This window comes from Athene cunicularia (genome assembly GCF_003259725.1).
Source record: "Athene cunicularia isolate RWA chromosome 8 unlocalized genomic scaffold, athCun1 chr8_part1, whole genome shotgun sequence".
In the NCBI taxonomy this organism is placed as follows: domain Eukaryota; kingdom Metazoa; phylum Chordata; class Aves; order Strigiformes; family Strigidae; genus Athene; species Athene cunicularia.
In genome coordinates, this window is record NW_020799109.1 from 23,374,944 (window position 1) to 23,396,516 (window position 21,573).

Here is a 21,573-nt window from a genome sequence, read left to right on the forward strand (position 1 = left end):
TCTCAAGGTCATTAGTAAGCTTGAGAGGCATAATGTAGATAGCCTTAACATGTTTGATGTCATGCTAAACACGGCCAAGTCCTTTAGGACAACTCTAACAAGGTGCTGGAAGTAGTTGCTAGCACTGGGGAGCTGGCTAAGGCTGCTAACATTGCTAACAGTGTTTTAAAATGCCTAATTAAAACTGTGTGGAGATGGTATTTTACACTGTGTGTGCACCATGTTGTGTGGGCAGTAATGCGAAGAGCAAACATACCAACTCCTCTGCAAGTTCAGGCTTTGCTTACCTGGGAGCAGAGAGCTGACTCGTGGCATGTAAAAGTGAAGAGTCTGCAGAGGGCTTAGAAGTTGGTTTTAAGTTGATTTTCTAAACTTTGGTGATGACCTAGAATGATCCAAAGATGTATCTAAGTGAGGAACATATGGCTAGTCGTTAAAAATGTATCAAAGAGCTTCTCTTGTCTTCTTTCTCATGAATGATCTCTTCAACATAAATGATCCCCTCATGTGACCTCCAGTCTGTCGGTTGGCACTCACATGCAAGAGCATCAGCACGCTATTAGTGATTACCTTAGTGATATTTACAGCATTTTAATGTCAGTTGTCTGCATGTAAATAGAGTCTGTGAGGAATGCAGCACACCCGGGGCTCCTGCTCCCACTACAACAGCACTGCTCCTTCAACGCGCCAGAGTGCTTCCTGCACCTTATGTAACTGCCAAAAATATCATTTCAGTTGCTTTATGACAAAATAATGAGTCTGTCAAAGATGAGTGGTCAGAAAAACAAATTTGTTCTCCCACACAATTAGAGTTTATAGTGTTGGACAGCAATATCAATCTCCAGTGATTCAAAATTGAATTTGCACGTTGGAGGGAAATGTGTTCTTGCATGTGCTGTAACCAGCCTGCTTAGCAGGAAGAGTCCTCACAGTTTGAACTGGAAAGATGGATATCAACTGAGCTGCGGAAACATCAGGATGAAAGTTTCCAAATACAGACAAGTGTTGTCGGGACATGGTGTTCACTTCACTTCCACAAATTCAGCACTAACAGAGCCACTCCCGCAACGATGAACAAAAAAAAAAAAAGTTTGAAAAAAACGTTACCAGATAAAACAGGCAGACAACCGTTCCCTTCAGGTAGAAAACTGTTTCAAAGCCTGCACCTCCCAGTATGTAACCTTATTGTTCATGGAGTTGTTGATATTTATAATCACAGACGTCCTTTGTAAAGACATACAATGCATCAGACCTCAGCAATGCCATTTATGGTGAGTATATACTGTATCTCAGAACTGCACTTTGTCCTTAACATTTGCTTTATCCTTACATGGAATTTTGCCCTTAAGCTGTTTGCCAGTGCAGTGTGAAGGCAGCAGCATAGGTTCTCTTACATTTGCCATACCTTAGCCTGTATTCTCAAACCTGCTACACTTATTAGAACTCCCTCAATCATCATTTCAAACCCACTTGATGTGCGAAGCAGCTACTACCCACCCACTGCTACCCATTAATTGCATTTCTGGGCATGTGTACATAATACCTTGTAAAGCACTTTAACTTTATTCTTTGGATTTCAAGAAACTATATAGGCATGAAATATTATTATCTGGAACTCAGTACACAGGATGTGGAAGAAGATTTTTAGGTTTTTAGAACTCCTCCATTCTTACATATGCAGCTGAAGTGACCACATTCTTCTCATGGAAGCATCTCCAAGGTCTATATGAAATTTTGTGTTGAATGTGCTTTGTATGTAAATCTAATTAAGCCTTTTGTTACTATATCAGATTTAAAGTAGTAACAGCTAGGAACAGCATTTCAAAGCAAGTGTTTAAAGAAATTATAAATGTTACGTAGGATTTTCAGTAACAATCTATCATCATGGATATTCACATAAGGTAACAAAATATTTCCTAACCTCTGGAGCAGAAAAGAAAAGTAATCTTCCTCAAAAAAGAAACGAGACAGATGAAAGACTCTGAACTTGGGCAGTCTTCCATAAGAAGATGATGTCCACATCCTGACAGGGATCTGATGGGAGCCCAAGTCAGCTACCAAATCAGTGGTGCTCAGCTACTTCACAGTCACCTGAAATGCCTAAGGTCCAGACTCTGCTGCTTTGTTTTCACACTGTTCACAATCCAGTATATCTCATTGCAAGAGTGGTTCTCTCAAGGTCCATCTAGATGGTACATTTACCTAAATAGTCGTCTTTCTGTAACTGGAAATATTTCAGTATTCCTTACTGCTTATCCCACAAATAGAATTAGTTTTTTATTGTACCCTAGTCATCTCTCAGACCTGCTACACACATTTACCTCTTCCATTCATCCAGAGAAGTGCCCCTCAAGAACAACAGGCATTTCTCTTCTTTGTAGGAGTCTCTGAGATTGTCCATACATATACTCTGATGAGGTTCCTGGGACAGACTGCCCAATTCCTAGGGCAGCCTTCCTTAAAAAAAAAAAAAAAAAAAAAAAAAAATACTATTTCCCTGTTTCATTAAAAATGCCTCTCCACATGCAGCACAGAATTTGTTATTGGCTTGTTTTTCCCCAGACACGGTACTCTCCAGCTTCAGTTCACTCTCCACAGATGCTTTTCTCTTTCAGTTTTAGCACTGTCTGCATTTTTCACTCATTCAGTATTCAGCTACGTCCTTGATTTGCTGTGGAAATCATGATTAATCTCTCTGAGATCTGTGAAGTGACCTCAGAAAAAAATTCATGCGAGAGGAGAATCAGAGCCTCTGTGGTTCAGTCCTCTGAATGTCTTTTTTTTGCTTATGCTTCTGCTCTTTTACTCCCTATGTATAGTTCCTGACACCAACAAGAACTCCAGTTTAGTCTCTTCAGATTTCATTAATCTACAGATTTTTTTCATACTTGTATAACACTAATAATCATAAACCAAACCAAACTTCTATGTTGCCTATACACTAAGAAGGCAATTTTCATATTCCTGTAGACAGTAAAACCACCTGTTACTTTTCTTAATAGCAGTGCCATTTACCAAAATCTTCAATCTCTACATGAGTAGGCATATCTCATCCACTGACACACAGGCAGGCATCTTTCATTCTGCAGTGGCTAGTCTTTGAAAATGTACTTTACAATTGATGTAGTCTTTAAGCATCCATAGTTTGGAAATGATATAAAAAATAATCACAGTTTCTTTTATCTGGCATACTCAATACATTTTGGTACTTTCAGTTTAAAAGTGCTGAACCTGGTTTTCTTTAGAATAAGCATTGCTCTAACAGCAGTTTCATCTACCTCATTTCTAGCATTGAGGAGAATGCTCCACCATCTACTGTATTACAGATTCTTGTGGATTTTCTCCAGCAGCCACTTATGACAACTGCAAGCTTGTTTTACCCTGGGGATATATATGTATGTAGCCAGTTGCTTCAGGTCATATTCCTTCCAAATGGAAGTCAGCTTGACAGCTGTTAATTTGCACTTGGCCATTCCATGTGTTGTTTTGCTCTAATTATTGGTCACTGCATGGAACAGGTGACAAATGCCCACATGAGAACCCTTTAAATCACTAGATATAGAATCATTAGGAAAACAAACAGGCAGGGTCGTTAAATAGTGGTTTTCTCTCCAGCCCCAAACAGAAACGGATTTTAGCCAGTTTTGACATTTATTGGAAAGGTATGGGAAGAGATGACAATACCTGTTTATCAGCCTAGCTTCCCATTCTGTAAGTGCCCTGATATCAGGGAAAGAGAGGAATTTGAAGAAAATACAATTGTTCTAAGACCAGATGCAGAATCTGGTTTATCTAATGATTTTGTTATAAGGTTCAATTCACTGTTCTTTTGTAAGTAAAACTAAATGTGCCTACCAGAATATTTCCTCTGAGCTTCAGCTACTTCAACTATATCAAATTAAAGTGGGCAAAAATTTTTCCTTTCTGAGCAAGAAAGTACTTGCTGAACAATAATGACAAAACACCATTATAGTGAGCTTCCCTTCTACTAAATGTGGCATTGCAGAGAATATTGAATTGAAAACTGTTTTTTCAGACTCCCAGGGTCTAATTTGGATCTTAATTTGGGCCATTCTCTAAGGACATAAGCAGAGGACTTGTTTTGTTTCTGGGAGAAGTGAGTAACTCTTGAATTTCTGCAAGATTATAGACCTGTCTGTAGTGAAAATTATGAATAATTTAGTTGATCTCAGTGGAGCTGTGTTAGTGAAAACAAGAAAAGAGTCAGCATCTTGGAGGCTTGGTGAAATTACTGCTTTTAGACCTGTGTGAGCTGAAAATATTACAGCATGCTATTTGAGTGATGTGCTGTAAAGCATGCTAAAACAATAATACAGGCACAACACACAGAAATAGAGTGGTTGCCATAGGACATGATTTACTAAGACTTAGTCTGAAATTAAACTCACCTCTAAATAATATCCCACTTTTTTTTTTTTATTTCTGCCTTCTAAAAATAGGTGTAAGTGCAACCTTCACGCTACTGGCTGTAAAGAAGAAAACAAAAGACTACTCTGTGAATGTGAGCATAACACAACTGGCCCAGACTGTGGAAAATGCAAGAAGAATTACCAGGGCCGACCTTGGAGCCCTGGTTCTTATCTGCCTATACCTAAGGGCACTGCTAATATCTGTAAGTAGTTCTGTATAATAAGGATATTTCATTATTAGAATTCTGCCCTGTATCATGACTCTGAAAAAAAAGATTAATGCTGCCAAAGTTTGTCCTTTCTTTAAGACCGAGTGCATATAATTGGACAAGGTGTCAAATTTTAAGTTAATTGTAAGTATTATCTGTGCTCTCACATGGTTGTAAATAACTTGAGTGAAAACTGCATGTAGACAGATCCCTGGACACTGCACAGAAAGGGCTAAGGAATAAAAAATTAGGACCCTTCACGTAAAAAGCACACACAGAGGAGAGAAACCAGTGGGAATACCTGCAGTACTGCTCCAGCCATGGCACTCTCAGCTCTCCATTCATACATCCTTATTGCTTCAAGACTCAAAACCACCTCAGCTCAATGTGTGAAATGAGGTCCTTGCTTATTTTATATCCATTTAAGAAAGTTAAAAGATCTCAGATGAAATTTTTCCATTTAACAACTAAACATCTAAAGTTTGGTAAAGGAAGTTTAATAACTAAAGATCTAAAGGTTGGTAAAGGAAGGTTTTATGTGATGTCAACCTGCAGTCCAGATTCATATGCACTCTTCTAGATCACTGTGGGTGTTGAAGGAGGCAAAGGAGGGCAGAACCCACGTGTTTCTATCTGCTTGTTTCCAGCTAGCAACCATTCAACAAGACACAGTCACTATTCCAGCACACTTTCATACTATCCAAAGGAAGTTATTGACAGATGCATTTCCTGGTCCTGGACAGGATTGGGTCAAAAAGAACATGATGCTAAAAAAGAGGGCATGAAGACAAGTATGAGCATCAGTTCTTCCTTTCATGCATGTATGAAATACACAATGATTCCAAAACATCCTGAACTGGGTAACAGACTTAAATTCCTTTGAAGAAAGGATTGAAGAGGATGAGGATAAATCACCAAAGCTTTTGACAGAAGTTACTAGCTTCTTTTAAGAAAAGAGTCCACAATTTTGTCCTGATTAAAAACAAAACATTGATTTTAGAATATTAGACTATAACAATTTACTGAAAAGTTATTTGGGAGAAACAGAGAGCGCTATGTACTGCAGTTGAATGAAAAGTTTGAAACCAGGAGCAACGTGCAATGCTCAGAATGTTATCTATGACTTCAGAGCAGCAGCTGTGAAGAATCAAAACTCAGAAATGACTATCATAGGAAGCAGGACCTTATCAAGTTAAATGTGAGAGTAATAGACCAAGTAACAAACCATGAAGTGTAGGGGCATGAAATTATGATAAAATTCTTACTGAGCAGAAAAGAAAAGAACTTTCAAAAAGCAGGGGAAAAACATTTTGTAACAGTATTCACTTTTTCACGTGTTATAAAAAGTGAGTGTGGCTCACAGAATTAATACTTTAAAGCTATGTTCAGAAAAAAAATGTGAAGTTTACCAAGTTGGTTTTATTCATATATTTTATATATATATATACACACATACATACATATGTGTGCACATATATACATATATGTATAATGTAGTTGCTACCCAGCAATCATCTAAAACTAGTGACAAGATATATCTGAACGTGAAAACGAGGATCTTTCTAAATGCAGCTTGCTGTATCAGCTACATCATTTCCAATCAGTTGAGCACACACCAGACAGAACAGTGGGATTAGCGCCCACTGAAAGGATGCCTGAAGCCTGTTGAAACAACTTTCAACATTATTGAATGCCATCAGATACACAGTTCCATCAAAAATAAAAATATTTTGCAAATAATAGTCAGTCTTTTCTGGTTTTTATTATTACCATTATGATAGCATCATGAAAACATAACCTTGTTTGAGCTGACAAATGCTCCACTTACCCTCAAATCCTGACTTCAGCAGTGACCAGCAGCAGGAATTTATGACAAAGAGGAAGTAGTATGAAGGATATCTTCTTTGCCTTCCTTGTTGCCAGCAACAAACTGGCTTTCTGAGCTGGACCCTCCATCCTACCTGCAGTGGTTTCTAGCTGCTGAGTGGAGAGAGAGAGACCCAGCTGTCACAACCTTTATCTCAGTGACAACTTGTGGCAATACATTTCACATTTTAATGACACAATGAGTGAAAGGTATTTCCTTTTGTTTGCTTTAAATGTTTTTATATGGTTAAGCCTGTACCTCCTTTGATAGGAAGAAACAGAGAATAATGCATTCCTATTTACATCTATCATTTATGATTATATAGATTTGATATGTTCACTCCTCCAACCTATTTTATAAATTAATCCTAATCCATTTAATCTTATCATATATAAAAACCATGCCACATCTCTAGTCATCTGTGTTTTCTTGCTCGCTTCTGGTTCTATGATGTCATTTTTTTTATTTGGTGAGGCTAAAACTACACATGATTCTAGATATAAGAACAACATGGATCTTTTACAATGGCATAAAAATGTGTCTGCTTTATATTTTTTTATTACAGGAATCAGCCCTTGAGTCCTTTTTAAAGACTGTGCCACAGTTACATTTTTTCTCGTATCAAGGCTGACATAAGTGACAGGTTCATATGTTACAGTAGTTAGTTCAGAAATGTCATATTTGAGTTTCTTTAAAACACTGTTTGGGTGAACATCACCTTATGGCAATTCTTATGTTCTATATTGTTTACATCTTCTAAAACACCTTCAGATTATGATAGACATTGAGAAACTTCCTCAGACTGTGAGAATCTCTCTAACCTTCTTTGCTGTGAACATCAGTGAAAACAATTAATTTAGAAACCAGTACTGTTATACCTTGATTGCCTCTCTACCTAATCATCTCACTGGGAGGCCTCCTGCTTCTAGGGTGGTTATTTTAATAAAAAAGAATTATTAACTTTTATGTCTGTAGCAAGTTGAATCTCAAAATACTGTGGTTTATATTTAACTTGACAGATTTTATGCTTTTTTTTCCCTATCTTTCTCCATTGAGATGACTTACACTTTTGAAGGGTGTCTTTCCAAAATAATCTTCATTCTGCTGTTTTGGGTTGCGTGTTGGGTTGTGGGTTGTTTTTTTTTTTTTTTGTTTAGAAGATTTTGTAATCTTCTTAAATTTTCTAAAATCTTCTAAAATTTTGTAATCTTTTTTAAAAATTGATGGGGTTTATGTGATTATTCTGAGTCTCGTACACTTTATCTCTCGCCTGCCTCCATGCTGTTCGCATTAAATCTTTTTAGCTGTTCTTATTTTTCTTTTAACTAACTTCTCCGGTTTTATCTTCTCACTCTCTCAAAATTAAATATTACTGCAATGGATTTTTTTTTTTTATCCTTCTCAACAAGTATGTTGACTTTCAGTCCAGAAGTGGTTCTCTGATAACTACTTCTTGAATCAGGTCCTATGCACTCCTCAGAACTAAATCAACTTCTCTTCTTGCGGGTTGTCTGATTACTTGCTACAGGCAGCAATCATTTATGGTATGTAAAAACTTCATTTCTTTTGTCACTTCCTGATTTAATGCCGCATGTGTTGGAGCATATGAAATTTTGCATTATTATGTAAACTCTCTGCACAGCCAATGTAGTTTCACTTACCCTGTTCATTTATGTCCCATCTCCATTGTGTAGTCAGCATATACTCCCTCTGATCAGGCCTGAATTCTGTAAATAGTTGCTGAAAGATGTTGATAGAATTAATTTATCTGGTTTGGCTATAAACTTCCCTTGATATATTATAATTCCCCAGGGCCACATTGTATAATCCAGTAATAAAGTGTCCCTTTGATACTCTTCCTTTTTCCAATTTTCAGAGGCTATCTTTTCTATCAAAGACCAAAATATTTAAAATTTTAAATTGATTTCAAGTTCTTTTATATGAGTGTGCTTAAATAAGGTACAGCTAAAAATAGTTGTACACAGACTTTTTTTCACAAAAAGATCCTTTTTCTTGAGGTTCTCTGAATTTGGCTAATTTGCTGTGATCCAACAAGAAGCCTAATGTCCATTTCCAAATCTTTCCCAACTGGAACTTCTGTTGTTTCCACTGTTCTGCTTCTGCCTTTTTTTTTTTTTTTTTTTTTTTTTTTTTGTGGCCAGTAAGATTTTACTATACCTTTTCAAGGCACAGTTTATGAAATACAAGACCATTCTAGATTATACTCCAGTCATAGTCTAAACCATGACATAAAGCTGCTTTCTGTATCCTTCTCATTTTAAGTCAGCATGAGTTCTTCTGGAGAACACAAATGTTTTTTCTGTGCTTTGCTTGTGAAAGACACAGAGTACTCTGTTGTTTACTGGCACTAACAATATTTCCACATTTGTCTCCCACATAGCATTTATTTTGTATTTTCACTCGATCTTATTGACTATTTTGTGATTATATTTATTCCCTTGTGCTGCCACATTCTATGGATAGTTTGTCCTGCAATATGTTTTGACACTCAAAGTGATCTTATTGAATTTCTCTATAGTTGGTATTACAAGATAGCTTTTCTCCTCAGCAGTTGTATGTGTCTGACAGAACTAGCCCTTTTCTTCCTCCTGTTGTTTAGAACATCTTTTGCACTTATGTACTTCGCTCCATCAGACAGAGCTAAGACTGTGCTGGGCTGCCATCCATCAAAGCCTGCTTGCTTTTTGTCAGTCCCTCCACAACCAATAACTTGTTTGAGAAGTGGTTGACACTTGGTGAAAACCGCCTCCCAGCTGTTACATGACTTTCCTAATTCATAGTTCAACATGAAACAAAAGATTGATGAGTACACTGGGAACATTGGTGGTTCTTTTCAGCCACACTTAGGCAGATGGTCTCAATCAGTTTACTGAATTTCTCCTGCAGCAGGTCCCCCTCTAATAGTACAGCCTCTGTCTCAGCAGCAAGGCCTTAATCCTCCCTGAATGGGAAAAGACTTATGAGGCATCACTGCAGCACAGCTGCCATGGAAACAGTTTCTGGCAAAAAATATGGCGCTTGAAGTATTGCACTGATTACCCTCATCTGTGTTTGTAGTTTTACCCATGAATATTTGCTGACACAAAGCCATCTTGAAGGATGGGGATGAAGGAAGTAGGCCAAGAGGTTGTATGATGGCAGGCTTTCTACTCAGGAGTCCAAGCAGCATGGATCCCTGTAACTGAAAAGACCACACATCCTGCTGTCCTGTCAAAGCAGACTCATAAATTAGATAGTGTCCCATTTTCTAAGGGCACCTTTCTCTCAAACAGCTGGAAGGAGCTTTCCAGTGCCTGCTTCATGACTGAGGTAGAAGAGGTGATCCCACATGATCTCAATTTGAAGGAATGGGACACCTGTGCTTAATATGTAAAAGGTTACTTCTTGATGATTTTGATAACATTTTTCTTAGAGAAAAAAGAAGATATGAATGCAATAATGTTACAAAATGGCAAAGCTTCTTGTTCCTATTGCTTATTAATTTTGGCTCATGAAGCTTACAGAAGATGTAAAGCCACAGAAAGATGTCACACAAAAGCTATGTCAGGCTGGGAAACGTGGTGGTGAGGGCAAAGCTGTAGTGTATCAAGAGCATTCAGGAACACAGAAGTGTCATGAAAACCTGCAAATGATAAACTAACTTCCTTCCAACTAGGTATCCACTGTAATGGGCAGCAAAACAGTGCAGGTACATACCTAAAACCCAATGCACTAGAAATAACATATGCTCTGGATTTTTTTAAATGGGACTTGAAAAAATATTCTTCAACATTACCCTTCTTGCATGACCCTGCTGAATTGGTTGTTTGTGCTGGTTATGTGGCATCTGTTGCTCAGACATTAATTGTTCCCATCCATCACTGGTTTCAAACTACTCTCTTTTTTTTGCCATATACAGCGAACAGGAGCAATGAAAGAGGGTTCTAGTCCTTAAGCAGCAGTATTGGTAGGCAAAGTGTCTTTTCTAAGATACTCAAAGTTCTAAAAAATGGTCTGATTTTCAGGCTTTTTGAAGCTTCTAATATCTAATATTCTATCAATAAATCATGACTACTTGAAAAAAATCCTTTGATCTCACTGGGAGTTTCTTAGAGTTTTCAGTACTGGTTTGGAGTCACTAGAACATCATGAGAAAAAGTCCAGATTTTAAAGGTGTTATCCAGTAAAGCAATAAGTAAATATTTTCTCTGTCCCATTCATGTGTGGCAATATTGCCTGGGAAGGCAGAGGTAGAGAATAACAAACTTTATCTAAGCAGTTCTTTTTCTGGGAATTTAAAAATTTTCAGTCTTTACAGAGCAGGCAACTGTGATATTAACAGTAGCAGGAGTTCTAGGGCTCTTGCAATGAAATACATGTGACATTTCCTAGGAATTGTTGTCTTTCACTGTGTATGGTCCTTTGGCTGAATACATGTTTGGCAATACATGAAAAGTTTACCCTGTGATCCTAACAATCATTCCTTTGAGGGATTACGGATGCTAGGTTCTTCCAGCTTCTCAGGGCTTTAAATTACTAGAGAATTCAGAACCTCTGAAACTGATGCTGAGGATCTGATATTGCGATCATGCGTCAGTGGAGGAGTTGCAAAGGGAAGAAAGACTCGCTGCAGGGAGTGTTGTCATGCTGCAGCACAGTTATTCTAGCAGAAGATCAGATGTGGCATTAACAGCTTTGCTCTGACTCTTTGCTATGGAAAGTTCTATATTTTGTTCTTGTTTTAAGAGTTTAAAAGTGTGGTATAGAGTGCAATTATAAGGATGTCTCTTTTGTCAGAAAAGCTCTCACACAGCTTTGATCAGCAATTAATGTGAATACAAACATGCACTGCACTGTTTACTATCGTATCCTGCATGCCTTGGTAGGAGACAGCCTTAATTCTCAGTCTCTGGGCTGTATTCACCTGGATAATTCACTGAGCTCTGGTTGACAGTCTTTCCGTGAATGTGAGCAAGCTGGGAGCTGGGTGTCATGTTTTGATAGCAGCAGGAGCCAGTCCCTGGCTCCCTGTCATAAGGCAGGTGCATGTTCAGCTTATGATGGAGAAGAGGCAGAGAAGCCCATGGGAAAGATGGTAGCCAAGACTGAGCTGACAGAATAATTCCTTCATCCCAGGCATACTCCATGCCCAGGAAGGGATGCAGCCTGGCTGAATTAATTGCGCAGCTGGTGGGAAGCACACGCAGGCATTGAGGATGGAGGTGATAACAGGGACTGCATGGTATGACCCACCCTGAGACTGGAAGCAGCAGTGTGGCTCTTCTCACCGAAAGCCTGATGCTCTTTCTTTGTGTTAGGGATTTCATGCTAACACAAACTACAAACGAAATCAAAAACTTGCTTTCTTTGCTAGCATCTGATTTGCTTTTTTTCTCCATTCTCAGTAGTCAGCTTCATGGTAGCAATAGCTAAAACAACCTATTCCTGGAAAAAGGGGAAATGAGAAAATTACAGGGCAGATGCAGAAGATCATATGAAAGGAAAACACCAGATTTTTTTCTCTCAAGTAATGCATGTATATTTAGATGCACTTACAGTGAACATGTAATATACCACCCTCAACTCAAGTCAGAAATAATAAATAGTGTTAGAGACTTTCTTCTGCAATGTTTGCCATTTTGGGGGCAGTAGCTGCTCCTGAACTTTGCATGATTTGCTCACCGTTTCTTCACTATAAAACTATTACCATTAATAACTATCCTAGTGATTTCAACTGGAAGATAATTTAGACTGAACATTGCCTTGGTTTAACAACTGAATATACATAAATGCAGTCACTTGGTTTTATTTACTCTCTATGGCTAGCCGAATAGCTCTGTGCACCAAGGCAAGTAATGGGCCTGATTTCTTCATCTCTCTCTGCAACCTGTTCACATCATTTCACTGCTGCAAAGTACTCACAGATTTCAGTACAAGGCTGACTGGAGACAATCCACATCATGTAACTTACCAGTCTCCAGAGGGCTGGCGGGGGTGGCTGGCTCCCCAGCCCACTGGTGTCCACGGTGGCGGAGCCATGGGAGGAGCCGTGCGGTCGGGCCCCGCCTGCCTCCATGCTGACAGAGGGGGAGAGGCAGAATCCCACCTCCCGTGCCTCCTTACCTAAGGACTTGCACCAAATACAGCTCAGCTGAATTTAAGAGCTAGCCTCAATATGTAACTCCAGATCTCACAAAAACACTCGTACTAAGAATAATTTTCCCATCATATGTGCGGTTTTCACAGAGTGTTAATAGATCCTCCTGCTTCATGGACCTACATAACCAGCTCTTTTCCAGACAAACTTAGAAGTGCCATTCTCACTCTCTCTAGCAGAAAGGACACAAAGTAGTGCACTATCAAGGCCAGTCACCACACACAGGAACACCTGGTATTACAAAAATCAAGCTGGTTACAGAAGATCACACCAACCCAGAAACTCTGTACGGAAATATCAAAAGAGCTTTTCAAACAGAACCTGAAGACAACTTTGCAAGGTTAATACAGAGCCCTTCAGGCTAGCAGGCATCTTGTTTTCATTATTCTCTGCCCAGGAAGCATTTATCACTATGAATTCATTGAAAATTTTGAAGTACAGTAAAATGAGGAGAGCAGACTTGCAGGAAAGCCTCTCCCTTTGCTACAATCTGTTCAGAAGAGAAAGGAAAGGATATTTGTGTGTGTGTGTGTGTAGGAGAGAGAGAGAGGTTTGAGGCGGGGGAGTATACCCAGAGGAAATACAAATACCATTTCACAGTGGAAGTGTGAGTGCGAGAACACAGTATCTGTATTTTGTCTAATATTTTGCAGGTTCTGTCACTGGATAAAGAAAAATGAATCCTGTTAATTTAAAAGAGATACAATGACTTGCAAAAATTGTAAACAAGCTTCTGTGAAATTTTGGAGAAAATTATTTGAAAATTGATTGTATTTTTAACATTTAAGACAAAAGAATAGCAGTGCTCTTACATTATCCTAACTGGAGAAAAAGCACTTTTTGTTACTTTTGGAACTATAACAGCATTATTCTATTATGATAATATTTTTATTTGGCTTTCAATACCTCATGATTCTAAAATTTTGGAAAACACATGTTAATCTCAGCAGAAGTAGAAATAATTCCGTTTGCAAACAACATCTGAGTGTGGGGCTTGGTTGGCAGCAGATACTGTCTCCAGTGCCGTGCCCGATGCTCTACCAGAGCACAGGTTCCATAGAATATGAAAACCAGAGAGCTGCGATTCTGACATGTGCCCCAGAACTGATGTGATGAAACACAAAAGATCTGTTTATGGTTGCCATTCTGCAATGAAGTTATTTCAGCCATGTCTTAGCCATGCCACGAGTTAGAAATGTTCCCAACTTGACTCTGCAACCCTGCTTACAGTGAATATCATTTATCCCGAAGACATTCCTGTGCCCCAGTTTGCTTAATGGCAGAATGAGGTCCATGCCATCTCCGAGTAAGACAGAACTTCAAAATAGATGTTGAAAGAAGTATAACAGATGTTTAATGGAGAAACAGACAGATTTCTGCAGTAAAATGCATGCCATCAAAAGTCAATAAAACTTACAAAAAGGCAAACTGTATTTAACTAAGAGGATGCAAATATCCAGGATTTAAATACCAATCCACAGTTTGTGACTTTAACCCAAGAGACTAGCAATAGTGCCATTAGCAATTCCATTTAATCTACAGAAAATGGCATTTCATTGAAGATTTCATATCCATATTTTTGTACTACACACCTTTCAGGGCAGTCCTGACGACAAGCTACATGTTGGGACTGCATCATGTAACATGAGATCCCCAATGCTAATCCAGCAGAGGAGTTTTACTCCTCAGCAGCCCTACCTCTTCTGGTAAATCTCACCTGCCTCTAGAATGGTTTCCTTGCATTAATTCATCTTAGGAATTGAAATGAAAGTAGTAGGAGGGGAAGAAAAAAAAAAAATCAATGAGAGGCTTAGTCAGTATGAGCAACCTAATGCATTAGATTGTTTCGCTCAATTACCTTTCTTTTCCATAGCTTAATTTAGATAACCGTCAGGTAAAAGAGAAAAAAAAAAAAGCTATATACAGTTAATGCAACAGAAGGTATCAACTGATTTAAGCAGCTGGTCAAAGCAGTTTGCAATGCATCTATCCCTTGGTTAAATTATTCTCCTAGATCTGCATAATACATGCATGACTGATATTTTTATCTAGAGCATTAAGCCTAATGGCTGGTTAGATGAAATACAAAACTGTTCCGAACAAATTCATGAAGTTCAGAGAGCTGGTGTAGGTCCCAGAAATACCCATCTGTCAATAAATTTTAGTGGTCCCTGCAGCCTCATACTGAAAAACCTAAAGAGTCTGCATTTATAAAGGGCTGGGTACATATTGGCAGTTGCTTAGGTTTAATTATGTATTGATACAATATTCTGAAAATTAGGAGAAAATAGTTTTCAGAATATTAGATGTAATAGCTCAGCCAACTACAGCAAACAACTAACTATACTTTTTGTGTTTTCTTTCTCTACAGGTATACCCAGTATTTCCAGTATTGGTAGTAAGTAATAAAACCAGTATTGTTTTGCATTGTCATTCAGCTTCTTGGATCTAATTTCCCAATATCCCTTTCTGTTGTAGATAATGTTTCTCCAAAAATGTGCTCTGTAGTACAAGGGCTATATATTGGCCTTCCTCTGTTGCATTAACATGTAACCAAATTACATGGTCAGAGAGAACGCCACTCCAGACAACACATCTGCCTTCAACTGCAGATTTGATGATCAGCAAATGAAGACTGAGTGCTATAAAACTATTATACAGAGAATTAAGACACTGTTCCACAGACAATATTTGTTGAGCATCTTTTAAAGAAAAAACAAGTATTTGCTAATAACAGAGAAGTATAGGACCATTAATTTTCATGCGGGTATATGTGTGTGTAAATTCAAAGAGCAAACAGAAGAGTTCATAAATGAAAGAGTTTTCATTTTTATGAAGCAGCTTAGCAAATGCAGTGTATCTGCTGGAATCTTTGCATTAACTCCAGCCGCCTTTGAACTGCACTTTACTCCACAAAATAAAACAGAATCGCATTCCTTCAAAAAACCTGCTTTCCTATATGCAATTAAAGCACCAAAATATTAAACTATAATAAAACCATAACACCACTGTGTGAAGAACTACTGTATCAATAAAATAGATGATTAATTAAATAAAACACTTGAAAGGACTAAGTGCACAGTAGCTCAGCTGTGAGTCTCAACTGAGTTCTATAGCTGAGAAGTGCACACAGTCATAGCACATTAGCTGATTACAAATGAAGAAATGGGATCTTGCTGAAGCTGACTGAGAGAATTTTCACCACCACCTCAGCTTTGTAGAGGCTTTCAACACAACTTTTGTGATGCAGGACTATCAGAATGATAAAATACCACAGTACTAAAATGCAGTTTCCCTTACCTGATACCCAGCTGAAAAGCTTCTGATAATTTGAGTAAAACTGTCTTGCTTCTTATGATGCAGCATCAGATCTGTCAATTTATAAATCAGCTCAGTTTACTTTATGAATAGTGCTGATTTGTTAAGCTCTAGACAGCAAGTTAAATGCCATCAAAAGTAGACTCCTTGCAAATGAGAGCAGCGTTAACAGCTGGATGCCATGGCATCTGTTTTGCAGCTTTAATAGTGAAACAGCATCAATGGCAATAACGTGCAAATGAAAGCCTTCAATCTTAATAATGTAATTTTCCTAATGTAATACCTTCTTTGGCATTTGCATGACTGCAAATACATAGTGCTGTGCCATTTTCAAAACTTTGTGTTTAGACATATATTTTATAACCAAAAAAAAAAATAAACTCAATGAAAGAGATGTTTATGTCACTGTTCTCAGGAATATTCCTGCCATTAGTAACAGAAATGGGATGAATGGGAAAATAGCTCTTTGAAGTTTGGTTGTGCTGTAGTTTTAGTACTGTGTTGCATGGACTATACGGTTGTGTTTTCACTTTACACTCCATACAGCCTTTGTCACCACATCTACCATTTCTGAGCATCAGCAGATGTTGGCCTTTGAAAACTTAATAGGGAAACTCAAATACCTTTTAAATAATGGTGACCTGAAAGGATGCATTGTTGACCCCTGTATTTTACACTGGGGTGATTCATACAGTTTATCTATTACAAATGGAGAAAATTCTGTTTAACATTCCATAGGAAATACAAGAGTTTCTGCGAGTCTATGCTTTATCTTTAATCTGCTGTAAATGTCTTGGAATAATATGTGATAGAACTCAACAAATTTCTTTGCCTACCTGGAAAGGATGAAGCATGAGAATCTCTTCATGAGCACAAGTAAATACTGATACTCTCTTGGATTTTTCATGTGTTTTTTCTTAAATAGCTCAGGGGGAAAACAGCTCTACTTGCACAATGTTCTGAACATCTTTCCTATAAGATAGAAATAGCAGAATTATCATTAAGCAAAGACAGAACCCATAAATTTATCTTGGTCTCTAAGAGAATTTAACAGAAGTACAATTAACACATAAAACCAAACAAGATTAATTAGTTGTGGCTGCTTTAATGGATTCTGCATGATTTCTTCTTTTGTCTATGCTAATACAATGTTTGTGTTCATATCAGCAGAGTTTCTCCCCATCTGGGGATAGGAAGTTACTCTCAGGAGATACAGTTTGGGTTTTATTTTGCCTGGCAGCAAACACTAAGGGGGCGGAAAGGGTGGGGGGAGGGTTAGTGGCTTTTGTGCTCCAAGCTTTTCCTAGTATATAAGGAGGACGGGATTGTGGCGGGGGTTATGAAGACTAAACTGCCAGCATACAAAGAAGATGCCACTGCAAGTGATCTTCATTTGACACTTTAAAGACTGCAATGAAAGCAAGCAAAGAAAAAAAAAGATATTTACCTGTGTACACATATATGTATCATTCTCTATTCCTTTTTTACCTCAAAGGATCTTGTATTAAAGCAGCTCATCATTAAAGATTGAACACAAAGAAAGTGGTCATTAAGTAAACATCCTTTCTGATCATCTAGAAGAAAAGACAAAAAAAATCGGAGCTTTCCCATTAAGGTCATTTGTACCTGCTGTTGTCTATCAGTTGAATAATAGGTTCTTTGAACATTTCCAGCATTCTTGATTACAATGCTGGCCTTTTCAGCCATGTCTGGAAAAATACTGGTGAAAGTGTTAGCAATTAATGAGTCCCAAAACCATTTCATAATTTTAAACAATGCTTACATAGAACAGGTAAATATTCTGAAAACTACATTATTTTACTTGCTAAAATAATGATTGTACAACTTTACATAGACCAATGCATCAGAATGTTCATTATTGTGACCAAAGTTACTAATCTGTACATGTATGCCTTCAAAAAAGTTGAATCTTCTAAACTAGAGCTTCTTAATCTTTTTTCCTGTAAAGCATAACTCCACTAATTATGCTAAACAGTTTGTTATAAAGGGTATAATTAGATACAGGATAGGATAGACATGATGTGCAAATAGCTCTGTGTGGGTGATTATCACCTTAAAGCCTGCTGGTGGCAGATGAGTCAGAGTTTAGAGACAGACGTGCACTCAAGTGCAAGATGCAATCACGATAATCAAATGGTATTTTCTGCTTTGTTCTCTGTTTTTATTCTTCTTTGTAGCCAATTTCAAATGAAGAGGGTTGTTTGGTTTTGTTTTTTTTTTAATGGTAACGAATGCAAGACACAAGAGAAAAAAAAAAAAAAATGGGCACTTTCTTATTTTATTGGTTTTTTAACCTTAAAAGACCTAGTAGGAATTTTTCTGTCACCAAAATAGTGTCAGGATGAGTGTAGCTTTATTTGTTTTATATATTTGTTATGAAATTTTAATGTGGTAAATATATGTCTTAAAAGGTTGTGAGTGCAAATACTGGCAGATTTTTTTTTTTCATTTTTAATACAACACAAAGTATTTTGAACCTGATTTTGCCCCCTTGCAGTAACTGAGAAGTTCTCTCATTAAATTTACAGTCATGGGATCAAAGCCATTACAATGCCAAGCTCTGGACTAGAATATATACACAACACCCACATCTGTCAGTAGGATATAAACATTCATAACTAGGTTGTACATTACTTCTCTATTATTATTTGAGATCAGGTTTTACAGAGAGAGTTGCACTGTTGAGAGACCATTAAGATGTTTATCTCCTTAGAACATTTAAATATTGTCTTCAGACTATATATATTTTGGACATTCTAGACAAGTGTTCTCATTTCAATTCAATTTTTTGTAAATCTATCTTTTTAATTAATACTATTAATAAGGCTCCTAGTCTAAAGCAATCACCTTATCTAACTAACTGATTATATTATGAAGCCTGTAACAGTATTTATTTTCCCTCCTTTACTCTTCACTTCAGCAGTTAGATTTTCCATTATATTAAAACATTACTGGACTGAAAGAAAATACTGATAGCCTATGTGGTATAATACACTCATTTGAACACTGGATCTGACAGAAAATTAACATTCCAAATAAAAGACATTACAAATAGTTTTATTTGCCTCTTAGGATTCATAACAAAGGTAGTTTTCTTCTATATAACTAGGATTTAACCCTTGAAGTTAAGTAAGCAGAGTGCCTGCACTGACACTGAGTAGAAACTGTCTCCTTGTGGGGTGATTTCTAGTGCAAGGTCAGAAACTACCAATGTTGCTCCAGGGAGCACTGATGGGTTGTTGGAGTGGGCTTTGGGGGAGCCTTTGTTTCAGATTTTGTTTTGCCAGATCCACCAATTTTAACAGATAAGAAGAGCCATACTCACCAGTCTAGTAGACATGGCCACTGACAGTTTAGTGTTGTTTCTCATTCATTCCAGTTTACCTTCATCATCTTCAGTTAGTTAAGAACAGTATATCAAAGAGTCTTTCCAGTGCTTTTTTTATTTGCTGTAATATACAAGGAATTACTTTGTTCACAGTTATCTTTGTTTTAACCATTAATAAACAATCTTAAGTGATAGGACAGGATAGAAAATAAGATACCAACATTTCAATATGTACCATGGTACCCATAGAGAACACATTGCACTTGCAATATGCAAGTTTAGCTATAGTTACTCAAGGAAGTTTATAGAGAGCAGATATGATCCACAAAGATATTTTAAAATATAATTATCTATGAAGCTTGGGGAGAAATTGCTGGGAAAAAACACACTTCTATATTTTCCCCTTTCCTCTTTCTTTCTGTCCCTCAGACATGTAATCAGTTTATTTCATAGAGTGTAAGGGAAGAATGAGGTTTGCAAATCAGCATTCTGATTTTTTAAAGATCTTGATTTACTGTTCTTCATCAGTTGTGAATTACTGTACAATAATCCTAGTCAACCAGCCAATTTCAGCATCTTTGTAGGAAAAAGCAGAATCAATCAAAATAAAAAGGAACAACCCCTGCAAACTATCAACAGAATATTTTACATCTTTTGTCATGAGAAAGTACCTAAATATTTCCTTCCAAAAATACTTGAATTCCTTGTGCACTTTTAGAAATATTTTTAGTGGAAATAATTATAAATGAAGAACATTCCCTCAGACCTTGTTAGTTTGAGAATTAGCCAATACATTTGTTAAAATCAGTGGATTTTTTTCTGATATCTAAAAGTTTCCAGAGTTGTATCACTGGATTTTATTATTTCTTTAAATCCTCTAAAAAGATCGCTTTCTTTTAAGAACACAAGTGGACACATAAAGGACTAATTGCATTTAAATTCTTCCAACAGTTATAAAAGCTGTTATGGTTGAGGAGCTGCCATAAAACAACCACATCTTCACATTTATGCAGAATTCTCCTTTCTTCAAAGGAACAGGTATGAAACTTCCTACATTGCTCCAAAAAAGATTGCCTAACATTGGCCAAGTATTTTTTTTAACTTAATAAAATAAAGGGGTGATTTAAAAAAAAAACAACAACTTTTCCAGCATTTCTTCTCTTTTGATGAGTTATATTTTGCAGTGTTGTGAAAGTGCTGAAAGGCAAATTCTATGTGAGGTAGGTTATCATGACTTCATATAGACCTAAAGAGATAGAAATGCTGTAATAATGATAGTGTGATCTTTGCAAGAAATGATGGAATATGATCTGATATAAACATACCCAGTTATTCCACCACTTACTAAAGCTATGTCTGATTTCAGGTTTTTTATCATTCCTAATTTTTTGTCTAATACTAATACCTAAAAGCACTGTCACACATATAACCCCACCATGCTCAGCAGACATCTATATTTTAGAATACCTATTTATTCTCAAATGTTCACAGTTTAAAACAAGCAGTAGCAAGACCAGTTTTCTATGACTAGAAACATGGTCTTCTGCTAGAATAATTAAGCTATGTTGACAATTTTTTTAATGCTTTTTTTGTGTTTTAAATAGAAATTGAAGGAAAGTTAAAAAACATCTTAATCAGTGTGTCTCACTAGGGTTCCTTATTGTTATTATAAATTAAATAAGTAATGATAGTTGTCAACACAAGTGCTCCCTGTCTGCCATTAGAGTGAGCATTATTTAAGACTTACTGATTTATTCATAGTAATTTTCATCAAATGCATTATTTGTGGACTGGGTCAGCAGAAACTCTTTAGGTGAAAAAAAAAAAAAGCGCTAGTCTGCCATAGAGCACAGATGCCCAGGCAGCAGTGTAGTCTTCATACACTCCATCACCTGCGCTCTTCATCCCTGAGGAAGGATAGCCCCTCTCAGTGGGCTTAATTTTGCTGCCAGCTCAGTACTTGGTTGGAGTCAGAAACCAACAAAGTGCTGATTAATTTCTGCCAACATCGTGACAGGTTTTTTTCATGTGCAGCTGTCTGGTTGGAATCAGGCTGAAACCACCAATTCATTTCCATTATTTCCCCAATCTGAAACCATGACCTAGCCCATCGTGCAGAGTGCAGTTCCAATGGCTATTTGAGAGAGATTTTCTTCATTTAATATCATAGGTAATTCTAATACTGTATATCCAAAAAAGAATTGGGAGGGGGAAAAAAAAAAAAAAAAAAAAAAAAAATCTTA

At 37.1% G+C, this 21,573-nt stretch overlaps 1 protein-coding gene across 12 annotated transcripts in view; it reads left to right on the plus strand.

The window, feature by feature from the left end:
- Positions 1-21,573, plus strand: part of NTNG1 (netrin G1) — a 167,508-nt gene that overhangs the window by 103,871 nt on the left and 42,064 nt on the right. For all 12 annotated transcript variants that reach the window (XM_026854162.1, XM_026854160.1, XM_026854157.1 and 9 more), the window contains exons 4-5: positions 4,461-4,633; positions 15,035-15,061. In XM_026854162.1, coding sequence (XP_026709963.1) covers positions 4,461-4,633; positions 15,035-15,061 — 200 coding nt within the window. The remainder of the gene's footprint in view (positions 1-4,460; positions 4,634-15,034; positions 15,062-21,573) is intronic.